This window comes from Rhinoderma darwinii, chromosome 6 (genome assembly GCF_050947455.1).
Source record: "Rhinoderma darwinii isolate aRhiDar2 chromosome 6, aRhiDar2.hap1, whole genome shotgun sequence".
Taxonomy (NCBI): domain Eukaryota; kingdom Metazoa; phylum Chordata; class Amphibia; order Anura; family Rhinodermatidae; genus Rhinoderma; species Rhinoderma darwinii.
Window position 1 is genome coordinate 42,946,801 of NC_134692.1, and position 14,691 is coordinate 42,961,491.

General features: G+C 41.1%; 1 protein-coding gene and 1 long non-coding RNA gene across 9 annotated transcripts in view; one reads left to right on the top strand and one right to left on the bottom strand.

Annotated features, from left to right (window-relative positions):
- AGAP1 (ArfGAP with GTPase domain, ankyrin repeat and PH domain 1) overlaps positions 1–14,691 on the top strand; it is a 363,380-nt gene that overhangs the window by 311,889 nt on the left and 36,800 nt on the right. For 4 of the 7 annotated variants that reach the window (XM_075829607.1, XM_075829608.1, XM_075829602.1 and 1 more), the window contains 2 exons: positions 2,606–2,680; positions 14,292–14,446. In XM_075829607.1, coding sequence (XP_075685722.1) covers positions 2,606–2,680; positions 14,292–14,446 — 230 coding nt within the window. The remainder of the gene's footprint in view (positions 1–2,605; positions 2,681–14,291; positions 14,447–14,691) is intronic. The other 3 variants (XM_075829609.1, XM_075829604.1, XM_075829605.1) reach the window with 1 other exon arrangement.
- LOC142655449 (uncharacterized) overlaps positions 1–14,691 on the bottom strand; it is a 136,041-nt gene that overhangs the window by 40,893 nt on the left and 80,457 nt on the right. For both annotated transcript variants that reach the window (XR_012849492.1, XR_012849493.1), the window contains one exon: positions 3,510–3,716. This is a non-coding gene — a long non-coding RNA (uncharacterized LOC142655449). The remainder of the gene's footprint in view (positions 1–3,509; positions 3,717–14,691) is intronic.

The window sequence follows — 14,691 nt, forward strand, 5'->3', positions numbered from 1 at the left end:
TTTAAGGTGTGCAGGAAGAATTAGCGATCATGTTCATCGGGACAGTCTCTCGGTCTATATATTTTGCCTTTTTTTATGGCGTCAAGTGTTTACAGTTTCCATACAGGCAATATGTATTATTTATTACTTAGTTCTAAGATGCATGGTGTTCACCTCGTCTGTCACTTCCCTCCTAAATGCACTTGCATTTAATTTCCCTTTCTTTCCAATCATCAAGTGGCGCTTCCCTTCTTAACAAACACTCGACCCTCATATTCCCCCCCCCCCTCCTCATCCTTTGTGACTTTTTCCTTTTCTTTACCTTCCCTCAAGTACCTTTCCCTCTCCCTCCCTATCTTTAAGTTTATTTTATCTTTCCTCTGACAACAGGCATTTTTTCTTTTTTTCACCGTAGGCATCTTCTCTCTTTTAGGCCCTGTTCACTTGGAGTTTTTTTGCAGACAGAAACAAAATCTGCCTCAGAATTCCTTCAGGAATTTTAAGGCAGATTTTGAATTGCCTGTTCTTTTTTCTTTCCGCATTTTTCGCTGCATTTTTTGCCCGTGGCAATTCAATCTAATGCCAGGACCGCGGGCGCAAAACTCAGAAATGAGTGACGCAGGTTTTTTTCTGCCTCCCATTGATTTGAATGGGAGGTCTGGGGCGGAAACCGCGGCAAGAAAGAACATGCCACTTTTTTATTGTGCGGACGGCCCAAAAGATTCCTGGGAAAAAAAACTCCTCTTTGCGGATTGACCCTTAGAGTACGCAGGTGCTTTTCCCTTCCCTACTGTTGTGATAATTTTCACGTTCTCTCGTCGAGATCTTTTGGGCCTTTACATTTCAACCTCATACTCCGAGTGCTTGTCACCCATCCTTCCCTCCTTGTCGTTGTTTTATCCAACCCTACATCAAATATTATTGATTTTTACCTGAAGGCTGCATGCACATTTCCGTTGTACGGACACTAATGACAGTTCCGTGAAACACAGGCTGCACACGAATGTCTTCCGTGTGCAAGTCCGTTGTTTCACGGACCAAATCAATGAAAAGGCAGAGACTGTTCCGTCAAAAACGGGCAGGAGTAGGACCTGTCCTATATATTTATTTTTTTTGGACGGATCGGCTGCACGGTTCCGTTAAAAGTGTGCACGGCCCCATTGAAATGAATGTGTCTGGGTTCTATCCGTTAAAACAAACAGATAGCACCCTGACTAAAAAAACTGAAGTGGGCATGAGGCCTTATATTTTTTTCCTTTGATTTGTTTCTTCTGATCCTTTATCTATTTACCTCTAACTTTCCGGCCCCTTTATTTATTTTCTTTTTCCAAATGTTTCCCAACTTTACCCTTATGCCATATTTCCTTGCTCCTCTGTTTATATTCTTTCCACTATCCCCTTTCTCCATTCTCTTTGTCTCTGTCCTACTTAATTCTCCACTATCAATAATCTCTATATTTGTCACCTACACAACTCACTGCAACGTCTCTTCTCACTATACTTCTCCAGCAGTTCTGTGCACCTTCCTTTTCTTCCCATGTCTATGATTATTTCATTCTAAATAGCGAGCTTGGTGTTGAATGTGTTCCTCAAGCAATGTCAACTCCTCACATCTTTCTATTACACGACATTGCATGTGTCAATTTCTTATAAAAACAAGGACATTTGTCCGTAGTATTTATCATACTCTGAGCCCGTTGATGTGGATCACTTGTAGATTAGGTGTAATATATAAAGTAAGTTAGAATATTTTAGTGCATATATGTACTGTACGTTATACAATGCAAAGAAAAGCCTGTCATTCTATATAGGACATTGTACATCTGTGTTGTGTACAGAAATATCTTTATCATGGACATATTTGTGTTGGATGGCTTGTGTATCTGTGATTGTTACATAAACTTACATGGCTGTATTCCTTGTTGTACAAGGCGCTACATCTGTTATGGTTTTGTTTTCTTGTATAACGGTATTATGGGGAAAGTATTACATTTCCATCTGCAGTGTTTTCTCATCCAAAGTGTATTTGGATACATCTAAGATAGGATATCCACCTATCTGATAGAGAAGCATTCGTAGGTCTATTCCACTCTACATAATATGCCAATCTGCAGTTGCGCTTCATGTGTTACACCCTGCAAGGTGTTTCCAGCCTCGCACCTGCAGTGCTGTGCTTGCTTTTTGCATGTAAAAATGTGTGTGTATCTTTAGCTGGGGAAAGTACTTTCCTTGGTGTTTCAATTAGAAAAGGGCACATTTGTCCAACACTTGGAGAAGTAGTCCTGTGTGCTTGTCTTCCACTCAGGCTAGTATGTGATTGCTGCCTGGAACCAGGAGCAGTGTGTGTGATTCTGCACTGGGAGCAATGTACAGTCTAGTCCAGTGCCCATGCCATCACGTGGATATGTTTTGTTATGTGTAGAGGGCAATAAACACTAACTTATATATAAGATTGCTTAGATTTAACCAGCATTGTGTGTGTGTGAAAAGCACTTGTAACAGAAATCCGTATAATACTCCTTTCAAACCCTAAGGCCACTCTGTCTTTCTATCCTTCTCTCCGTTCTTTTTCCCCATTTATTTTCTTTTTCTCCGTTTCTCCTTCCCTTTTGCTCTCTGGACGCAGCTAAACGCAAAGCATGGAAACTAAATCGTGTTGGCAGCCTGCGAAATGTTTACAGCGGCAACGCCAACACAGAAGGTAACACGTGCCCCACACTGAGGCCCCCCTCTGACCCTGCTCTCTGCATGTGCTCCCCTACTTTATTTGCATGTCTTCCCCATTGATTGCACTGCTTCTTCTTCTGTTGGTGTTTTATGTTTTTGTTCCTTTGCTGCTCTCATCGCATTCCCGGAAAATATGTTCTGCATCATACCCTGTGAAGAACAGTATGCTGCTTAGCGATAGAGTGGCCATATGTAGCTTGCCTGTTCATGCCCATGTACATGTGACCTTTTTGTAATCTTCATTGTAAAATCCTACATCTTGCTGGAAAGTGCATTAAAAAGAAATTATGATCTCGAGCTGTGCGTTCATGAGTGTTGGTTGTGCTGTATATTCAAGAAAAACGTGTGTAAGGCTTCTTTATGCCCTGACGTACGTTTGGCCATTCTGTCATTGAATGAAGTACTGTGCAGTGCATGTATTTTGCAAGATCTATATATATATATATATATATATATATATATATATATATATATATTTCTCTATGTGTATGTGTGTGCATATATATATGCATGTGTGTGCATATATATATATATATATATATATATATATATATATATATATATATATATATATATATATATATCCATTCAAATTGGAAACCTTCTAGTTTAGTTAACTCTGGTAAGGAAGTCTAAGGCCATTGAGCTATTAGCTGTTCCTGTCCCAGGAAGAGGAGAATCATTAGAGACCACTTTTTTATTTATTTTGGTTGTCCATGTCCATGTGGACACACGCTAACACAGCTCTTCTATTTGAGGACCTTACCGAACAGCTACCATATCTCATCTTCTTGCATCCATACCTGGATTTTTACATTTTCAGTGGAATAAAGCTGTAATGAATCCTCAGCACATGGTTTATCCAGAATTATGGGGTGTATCTGATACCAAGACATCTGTATGGGAAGTCACAAGAATACGGGTGACGCAGCGCCTTAATGCTGTATAAGTGGCCTCCGTTCAGATCACGTTGAAACTTTCGGTCATCTTCTGTGGGGATTTATACATGTCTGAATCCAAGAATAATGGCAGCAGTTAATGCATTGCGAAGTTATATGTCATTATACACAGATCATTAGCACAGTACAGTAATAGTGTTCTGCATATCTGTATAAAGACTTGTATTTTAACCCTGATAGTGAGACCAGCAGCTGCTACTCACTGGCTCTCGAATAATGAAGCCTGTCCAATACTAGAGCACCAGTCCAATAGGATTTAATACGCACTTTTTAGGTTTAATTATTAAAAAGTCACCAACAAATTAAATAGGGAACGTAATATAGCATTTACAAGTCTGTATATGTAAAAGGATCATAATCCAGATGCAGAAATCTTTAACAAAAGCTATGACCTTGGAGGTGACATTTTTCCTATGTCTCGTGGACTACTTGTCAGTAACCTTATTGAAGAGACCACAGGAAACCTATTGACCCCTTAAATGACAGAAAATGATAACAAAAGGGACAATGACATGGTGGGAAAAAAGACAAGATCGTAAGGTTACATACAGCATCACGCATCTTAACAGCTGTCATGATATAAAAGTTGTATGTATGATGTATGAATGTGGACTAGAATTCACATTAGAAGCGTCACGAGCAGTGTGTATGTAGTTATATTTGTCTAGAAATTTAGTTATAAAGACATGTATTGATGTATTTATTATATGCTTATATAGCACATATAGATATATAATGTATGTGTATATAAACATATCTACGTATTGGTGTTTATAGGTATATATCTGGATTATTTATACACGCAGACAAATATACATTACATATACACTCGCATAAAGTGTCTGTGGTTGTGTATGTCTGTGTAATGTGTTCGTATCAGGTGTAATGATCTGTAGCCAAAAACAATTGTGTTCTGTGACATTTAAGTAACAGCTTTTTAATTTGTTTTTTGTTTTTTTTCTCCTCTCCCTTCTCCACTCTCCCGCGTCTCTCTCTCGTTCCTGAGCCTTGATGCCCTCCCCCCGTCTCTCCCCCGCTGCTCTTATGGCGGACGCCATTTGCATGCGCAGGCTGCCGTTTTGTTAAAGGTCAGAGAGGTCAGGGGTCACAAATTGACTTGCTGGATCCCGGTTGGGGGACGCGTCATGCCGCCTTTTGGTTAATAAAAGATTGGATTTTTATTTATTTAAGATTTCCAGTTCAGCCTCCCTATGGTTTAACCCTTTATCTGCCAAAGTATTATCTGATGCAGGAATAGCTTGATGTGAACTAGTGACGTACTGTGTATATCCCTTCAGGCTGCTTTCTTTATTGGTGAGACCTGCTTGACAGGACAGTGAATGCTAGGCAGTAGATACCAGAGCCTAAACATTGTGTAATATATTCTGTAATGTAACACAAGAGATCCTTCTTTTAATTAGACTACAAATCCCACGTGATTCTTGCCAGAGCAATAGAATGAGCTTCATGGTTAACGTTTATTACCCAAATTCCTATGGGGAATACAGGGAGATGGCCACAAAGTAGGAATTAAAGGCTGGAAACAGAATGAATTCTCATCATAAGTAAACTGGCCCAAAAGTGTATCACATTGTTTCTAGTCAGCGTATAGATACCATTGGGCTGCATCTATTTTTACTTAATATTTTAGTGCAAATTTGAATTATTATGATTATTGTTCAGAATTTCTCCTCTGCAGTACTCATCATTTATATTGCTCAATCATTCTATCCACAGCTCTATTCGGCAAATACTCACATAGGCCCTTTATTAATTGGGTCTCCCAATCTATCTCAGACACACACAATCTACACTCATCTACAAGCAAGTTTCATAGGAAGCAAGTTAATTTAACCATTTTTAAGGCGTGGAATCCATTATCCAAAATAATTGGTGGAAAAATAGGTTTTCGGGATACAATTTTTTTTTCCATACAGCTTAGAGAAATTTGCCTTAAAAACAATCCTATGCCTAGTACCATTACTGCTTACAATGTATAGTACATTCTCCTCAATGGCAATTTTAGTGGGAGGATTGTAGGGGAAATTTATTACGCGTTTTATGCCAGTTTTCTGGTGCAAATTCTGCAAAAGTCACAATTTGCACAAAGAAGTTTTTACAGCATTTACACCGCTCATGCCACTATACCAAAAAGGGTGTAAAGCTTAGTAGAAGGGACAGGGCCACTCACGGCCCAACAAATTTATTATAATCTATGCCAGCACGTAGCTGGCGTAGATTTGACTTTCTGGTTCACAGACAACCAGAGATGCACCTAATTTATTAACAGACGTGCTAAATCCGTGGATAATCTTGTATTTTAGTGGCATGTTTGTCATTTTCTTATATACTTCATGTGTGAACATATTATTCTGATCATTCACTTGGAGATAACTGCAGCATTTGTGCTCCTATATGTGTATATACCTCAATACAATGTATGTAGGTGAATAACCACCTAAATTCGCCACATCATATGTAGGCAATAACCTATCATTGGTGTTTTTGTTGATTGATGTTCTTATCCATGTGCTTGTGCGTATTGCCTGTTATAATGTATTGGCAGAATGGCTTTCCACGAGATATTGTGTTTATGTATATGTATTGGATAATGTACTGTGCTTGCTGCAGTGTACATTATATGAATATCACAAGTTGCTCTCTAGAGGCTTGTTATATCAATGCAGTATTATCTCAGCAGGGGAAAATACTCTGTATAAAGTAAAGTATCACTTGTGTTTAATTATAAATGAAATTCTTCTATAGATCTGTGCCTCCCAAACATCACTGTACTAGCAGGAGAGCCTCCGTTTCTTGATACTCCTTCTGGCCATCAGAAAAATGTTTTGTCATGTTTTCCCCTCAACATCATTAGGAGAGATAGCATCATGGGTATAGGCCCCTGCCACTAGGAGGCGACTATAGGTAGGAAAGTGTCTAGGCTCAACCTAGGTAGGCCATACCCTTCCTACAGATCCTGACTTATTCAATTTTTAGCCTAGTAGGCAGAGGTGACTGATACTCAGGTCTGCTGCTATTTTTTATTGTAGTTTTATTTATTTTGATTCTCTCCTTAGCTGCAGGTGGGTTGTCAGCCTGTTCTCAGCCTAGTCAACCCCCTGCAAGTGTCAGGAAACCGGGCAGCCCTCAGAAGTTTCCTCTCCAACAGTCACCTAACCTGTTTTATCCGCAGATGCAGTGGCAGTAACCCCACTATATGTGCGAGGTTACTGATGAGGTGACCCTGTGTACACCTGGAGACTCCGGAGGGTGAGTAGGTTATTTTCCATTCTCTCCTCGCCCACCTACACCATTTAGGCTATATGCACACGTTGTGTATTTTGTAGTGGAAAATACGCACCAAAACCAGAGCAATACGCAGGAAATTTGCAATTAAAAACTGTAGCTAATCAGGCGTTTTTCGGTGTGGTTTTTACGTTTTTCGGTGTGGTTTAATGCTGCAGATTTTGGTGTGATTTTTCCACAGCGCTAGGCAGATACAATTCGCAAGCGGAAACGTAAGATAAATTGACATGCTGTGGATTCTAAAATACGCACCGCAGGTAAATTTCCTTCTCAAAAATACTGCAGCGTGTAGATGAGAATTCCTGGAATCTCATGGACTATGTTGGTACTGTATTACGCTGCAGATTTGCCGCATGCAAATCCGCGCGGCAAAACCACACATGATACGCATTGTGTGCATGTAGCCTTAGGGTCCTAACGTTTGAAAATCCTATATCTAGAGGGGCTAGATTTTTTTTATTATTATGAGGGAGAATTCTTCATTGGACATCCCTAGGGACTGGCAACTTTTTTTCACTTTCCTGTACTGTTGGGACATGTTTTCATGTACCTTGGTGCTGGTGAGACAGGCGCCGTGATTGCGCTCATCCCATTAACACTGTGGCCTGGCCTCCAAATTTAGTCCTTGGCTTTTTCCAGGCCTAGGACGCAAGCTCTAATTTTTTCCTCCACCCCCTGCTTGGCACATGTTGGGTTTTGACCTGTCGCCTCCCTCCTCTGGTTCATAGGATGATTAGAGGGAGGCTTTCCTGGAGACTGGTTTGGAGGTGGGGCGAATGTTTTAAAAGGGCTGTGATCTCCTGGAGCCGGCACCATGTTTAAATGAACTAAGGACTTGATCTCTGCTGTTTAGCTTGTCTATTGTAACCATCTTCTCCTGCTTTTTGTCTGGTAGGCCAGCCTTTACATTGTTATTTGTGGTTTCCCTTGAGTCAGCCCACTTCAGTGACCGTTAATTTGATTGCCATTCAGCGCTCTATTTGTCTGAAATCTTGGGAGGCCGATCTGCTTCCAAGAGGGCCCTGGTTGACCTTCCCTTTGTTGGTAGCAAGCTTTTTGGTAAACGTCTAAATGAGAATATTTCTGAGGCTACTGGCGGTAAGAATTTTATTTTGCCCCAGAATTTTCATTCCTTTCCCTGCGTTTTTTTAACAGAGTTCGTTTTCTCTCAAGGTTGTGTCAACTGGTTACAAGAAAGAGTTCTTAAAGCTTCCTCCTGGATGATTTTTTTTGTGTGTCAACTTTGCCTCTCGCACTGAATCGCGCTTTTGCTTTTCCCTTCTCCTATGGGAAGTTATTGTCCCAGTTCCTTAGTTGGAACATTTTTAGGGGTTTTAATCAAATATCTTCAGAGTTCCTAAGAGGACCTCTCTTTCTTTGTCTAATACAGGACTTGAGGCTGAACCGCTTCATTCACTTTCAGAGGTTTTGCATGGAATACTTAGAGGCTCTGTCACCAGTCTATAACTTCCCTATCTCCTACCTAATCTAATAGGTACTATGATGCAGATAACTACTGTGTTGTTTTTTTAAAAAAAAAAAGAAAACACTTATTATTTACAAAGTTATGAGCATTTTCAGATTTATGGTAATTTTTTCTACATGACCAACTCTGCGTTTTTTTTGTTTCACCATGTGGGCGTTGTATACAAAAGTGTATGACGCTGACCAATCAGCGTCATACACTTCTCTGCAGTCCAGCCCAGCTTGATTCACAGCCCAGCGTGATCTTCGCTAGAATCGCGAGATCACGCTGTGATGTCAGTTACTCCCGCAGGTCCTTCACCGGAGCGACTGAAGACGGACCAGACATCGACTCCAGCCGTGCCAGGACGATTATCCTCCTCAGCAGCAGCTGTTTGAGATCCGCTTCCCCTTCATTCTGGCCGCTGCTAGTACTGTGAATCGCCGACACAGCAGTAGTGGCAGTTCACAGTATTACGGCCTTCTCCGATTCACTTCAATGGGAGAAGTTTGTAATACTGTGAATCGCCGCTACTGCTGTGTCGGCGATTCACAGTACTAGCAGTGACCGGAATGAAGGGGAAGCAGCACTCGTACGAGCGCTGCGGCCCCTTCAAAACCGCTGATTGGCGGTGTTCCCAGCAGTTGGACCCCGAGAGATTAGCTATTGATGGCCCAACCTGAGGATAGGCCATCAAATTTTAGGGACTGGAAAACCCTTTTAAGGTCAAATTGCTGGAACAGGGGGGATTCCTTTCTTCCATCAACATTCACGATTCATACCTACATATCCCCATTGCAGGGACCCAGGTTTCCCTTTTTTCGTAGAAGGTTCTCTAAATTTCCAATTAGTCACCCCCTTTTCGGCTCGCCCATCTCTTTGGGCCTTCACAAAGGTCCCAATGACTCTCATAGTGCTTCTCCGCACCAGGTGAGTTGCTGTCACCACTTACCTGGGCGACCTCTTAGGTGAAGGCGCCCTCCAGAGAAGACAATCTTTTCAGTCTCAGCATCACTCTGGACACATTGAAGTGGTTCGGGTGGCTCATCAACAAAGAGAAATCCTCATTGGTACTAACTCAGTGCATGGAATTTTTGGAAAAGGTGTGCAAGGTAGGCTCCAGGTGGCCCTCCTTCGCCTTTTTTGCATGCAGGTGAAGGGCAAGATAGTGTCGACCTTCAAAGCAGTTCCATATGCACAATTCCGTTAGGAGTTGTGATGGGGGAGACCTCACTGGCCATCACGATGGGTCGGTCTGTTCCCTCCCTCCAGTAGCTGGTTGTTTCAATGGTGCAAGCCTGTCCAGGTGAAGTGCAGTTTTTGGTCTCCACATAGTTCAGGGCGATTTTGTCGCAGCATGAGACGTCCTTACAAATAAACCTTCTGGAATTAAGGGCAATTTTCTCAGTCCTCTCCCATTGGACTCGTCTTCTGTTTCAGAAACCAGATCAACAAATCCACGGCAGTTGCTTATCTGAATTATCATGGCGGCCCTGCTGGAGTCGGGACAATTGGTCACTCTATGGGAAGAGTTCAATCTCCTGTATCTCTTCCCTCCACTTCCACTCTCGGCCAGAATACTTAAGAGGGGTGGCATTCCAGCGATTCATGGTGACACCGGACTGGCCTCGCCAGGCGTGGCACACAGACTTAATCAACCTTCTCGTGGATGTGACTTCCGCTTCTATTCGACCTCCTTTCCCAAGGTCCACGATTCCACCCCAATTTACCTCAGTTGCGTTTAACATGGCTGTTGAAGCAGAGTTTCTGAGGGCGTGGGGTGTCTCTGAGCCTGTTATCAACACAATGTTAAAGGCCAGGAACCTTAAGTCAGCCAAGGTGTACCATTGCATGTGAAAGATTTATTTCTGCCGGTGTGAACAGAGTAATTTCCATCCTTTGAAATGTTTCACAACTAGAGTTCTGTCATTTCTGCAATCAGGCCTTGAACAGGAACTTGAATTTTCTTCCCTGAGGGGTCTGGTGTGTCCATTATTTTCCAGAGAACTTCAGATTTGCGTTCTTAGGTGAAGACTTTTATGCAAGAGGTTGCTTATTCGGTTCCTCCTTTCAGACATCCTATTTAGCCTTGGAATCTTAATTTGTTTCTCGGGCTCTCTTTAGGTGACTCCTTTCGATTCTTTGAGAGACGTTTCATTGCGTCTTCTTTTCTGGAAGGTAGTTTTCTGGTGACTGTCACCTACATCAGGTGGGTGTCAGAACTTATGTCTTGTCCTGCAAGTCCCCCTTTTTGTTCATTCATACGGATAAGGTAGTGTTACATACTTCATATCAATGAAGACATTGTTCTCACTTCTTTTTGCCCATCCTTATCTCGTCCGGGAGAGCAGGCTTTGCATTTTCTTGATTTTGGTGAGAGCAGTCAGAGTTTATCTGGCTGCAACAGAGTCGTTTCGGCACTCAGATTTTTTTTTTGTTATTCCTGAAGGTCTATGCAATGGTTTGGCAGCATCGAAGGTCACCATTACGTGTTTGATCCGGTCTGTGACCTTTCAGGCCTGCTCTTTGGGTTACTGTCCACGCTACAAGGGCTGATAGACATCAAGCTTCAGTGGCTCAGGTTTGCAAGGCTGCGACCTGGGTTTTCTGTTAACACCTTCAATAAGTTTTACAAAATTCATTTTTTGGCTGATGCCAGTCTGAGTCGCAGGGTGCTGCAGGCAACTGTGTGTTAGGCAGGTTGCATGGTGGTGCTTTTACGTTTTTCTTCGCACCCTCTGGGGCATACCATGGTGCTGTGTCCCCCAATTATATTACTGGGAAAACAAGATTTTTGTACTACCCATAAAATCTATTTTTTGTTGAATTCATTGGGGGACACAGATACCACTGTTGTTTTTGCTTGTTCCAGGCCCGGTACCTGTTGTTCTGATTGTTTGGTTAGGTTTTCTCCTGAGACCGTAGACATGTTTTTGTTTTTCTACTACTTCTTCTGTACAAATAAAATGAACCAGTGTCTGTAGAAAATATATGGCCAGCTTGTGCGGAGCCAAGACTCATTCCTACCTAGTGGCGCCTCTTAGTCACAGGGGCCTATACCCACGGTCCCGTATCACGCAATGAAGTCAACGAGGAATATATTTTACGATGAGTACAAAAATCTTGTTTTCTGACACTCCGTTTTCTGCTTCAAGAGATCGGCCAGAAAACAAAAATAGTGCACTAACTAACAAGGCCAAAAATGTATAAGCGACCCTTCAAATTTTGTTCTTTAACCATTTGTTCTACAACTATTCAATCTCCATAGAAAAACATTAGCAATAGAATGGGTCATACGTTGACTTTCTGTATTGCACTGTCATAGGATGTCATCTTTCCATAAATCAACAAATTTCTATTATACTAGTGCTTCTATTGCGAAGTGGAGAGTCTAGGAACAGTTCAAATGCAAGGGGGTAGGCAACATAAGCTTACAGCTCAAGACCATTGGGCGCTGAAAAGAAAAACCGGTAGAAGTAATGTGTTTTCGGTTTCAGAAGTTGCTTATAAGTTCTCTAGAATCAAACACGGCACCAGAACTGTAGATGCAAGGATTGGGTTTCCATGGGCATGCAGACGCACACAGTCCTGAGATCACCATGAACATTCTTTTGTATCAGTTCGGCTTATCTAAAACGCTCCACCATTGGACAATAAAAATACATACATCAGCTGTAATGTATGGTGGAAGAGGGATTATGGACTTAGAGCTGTTTTTCTAATCTGGGTTCTGTCCCTTAATTTCTTTCAAGGTACTTTTTAATACTACAGGACACCATAACTTTCCAGAGAATTACATGCTTTCAACATCATGGCAACTATTTTGAGAAAGCGGTTTCCTTATGATGAAACCTATTTACTTGACGAACAATATGTCAGGGCACGTTCAACACCTTTAGCATAAATTAAATTGCTGATTGAAAACCCGGCCTAGTTCCTCTACATCAATGACAAACCTCACAAATACTCCTGTGAATGAATTCTTTAAATCTATACAGACATGTTCAAAAATCTAGTGCAACACATTCCAAGAAAAGTGACATCTGTTATGGTTTTGGTACACATATGGATGTGATGTATGAGTTCCAAGCATACTTTTGACCATGTAGTGATTGTGAGAGACTGATGACTTTAAAGTAATACTCCAGCTTGTTAAGCAAAAGGATGTACTGTTCCCAAGAGCAAGGGGGACCAACATATTAGTCTTCGTTCAAATCTGCATCGGGGTTCTGTTTATGGGTTCCGTCTATGGGTTCCGTCAGACCTTTCCGTCAGGGGAAACCATAGCTTTCCATTGATTTCAATGGTAATGCTTCCGTTGCTAATGGTTTCCGGTTGTCTCCATTACATGAGGTTTCCGTTTTTCCGGCAGGATCAATAGTGTTAGTGGACTACGGCATTGATTCCCCCAAAAAAGGGAAACCTTACGGAACGGAGACAAACGGAAACCATTAGCAACAAGAGCATTACTACTAAAATCAATGGTAATGCAAATGGAAAGCTATGGGTTCCCCTGTGGAAAAGGTCTGACGGAACCCTGACACAGATGTGAACGAAGCCCTACACTGGAATCTTCCCAAAGAGATGGTGGTCACCTTACTGTCATATTGGCTGTTATGATAATATTGCAATGGAGGAAACACCATTCAAGTACTCAAGAAGGAGTGGATAACGGTATAGAAAAAAAATATCACTGGAGCGCCAATTACACTTTCTGCCAGCCATCAGGAGCTAGACACAGGGCCACCAGGGTCTCTACTAATGGTCCTTTTTTTTTTTTTTTTTGCACCTTGTAAAGTTTGGCAGTATGTTTGTAGTGTAAGCTTCTTCCACGTTTTCTGCAGGTGTAAACATATCAAATGGCCATTCGAGTAATATGCTGGACAGCCTTGGTTTAATTTAAACTATTTAATAAAAGAGGTTTCGTTTTTCTTCACAGATGTTATGTTATGCTTGTTGTCCGCCTGTAGCCAGTGTGTGATGATGTGCATTGTATGTTATATTCCTGATCATATACATGCAGACTGTTTTTGGCCTCTTCAATTGCTACAATGGGAATGAAATCTAGGTTGTAATTGCAGTGTTTATCAACAGGCTTTATATTGTTATAAAATATTGTTAAATTAGGCCCCAAAATGTTTACTCTCCTTTCGAAATCTTGTAATTCCCTTTTACAGTACAGAACCAGAACTTTTTGCTAATAGAGCATTCACTATTTAAAATATGTAGGTTTAATAGTTTGTTGAGAGTGTTCCTAATATTGCCAATCCCACACTGTTCCCAGTCCACTGCCACTCAGCCCATGATACGGACATGCTGTCCTGCAGTTTTATGAGCAAGACTTTTCAGGGTGGACGCCTAATGGCTGCCAGGAAGGAAAGTCCTATTCTAGGTTTATAATCAGAAATATGCAGGAGATCTATACTGCAATCCTATAACACACGCAAACTGAGGTTCAGTTAGGCTCAACTAGGGTTAACTGTTGAAGTCAGTCTTTTACGCTATATACAATATAATTCAAAATAGTCAAACATGCACACTGCTACTTATGTTGCTCTTATGATTCTACAAATGTCATCTTGTTTATGCTGTACTATCAAACAATAGCTGTAAAGAAAATTATATATATATATATATATATATATATATATATATATATAGTAAAACTTATGATTTTTTAAAAAGACACCAATCATATGACTACTAAAAGTAATGACTGAATGAGTGACTGCTCTTCAGTGAGTTCCAGCACAGGATTGTAGTTACAGTAGGTGCTTAGTGCGTATTATCTGAATGATTTTCTGCTGACCACGTTATGCTTGTCTGACTAAAATCTCCCTTTTCATATGTTTCAGAACAAGAGGAAAACTTTGAGTTTATCATTGTGTCTCTCACTGGCCAAAGTTGGCATTTTGAAGCTACAAGTTATGAAGAAAGGGATGCCTGGGTACAGGCCATAGAGAGCCAAATCCTTGCCAGTCTACAGTCATGTGAAAGCAGCAAGAATAAGGTGAGCAACCGTTGCCCCATCACATTTACTTGGGGGTTGTTTAGGAAAAGTGACAAATATGTACCAAAAAACAACCACCAGAGATGTAATTTAAAATAGACTTGGTACACTGGTTAGCTTTTTGGTTCACCCGGGGTATAGACTTTGAATATGTTGGGTGTACCACACCATTGAACATGAAAATTAGAAAAATTAGGTTACTTTAGATTTTTAGAGACATATAATAACAATGTGAACCAGCTACG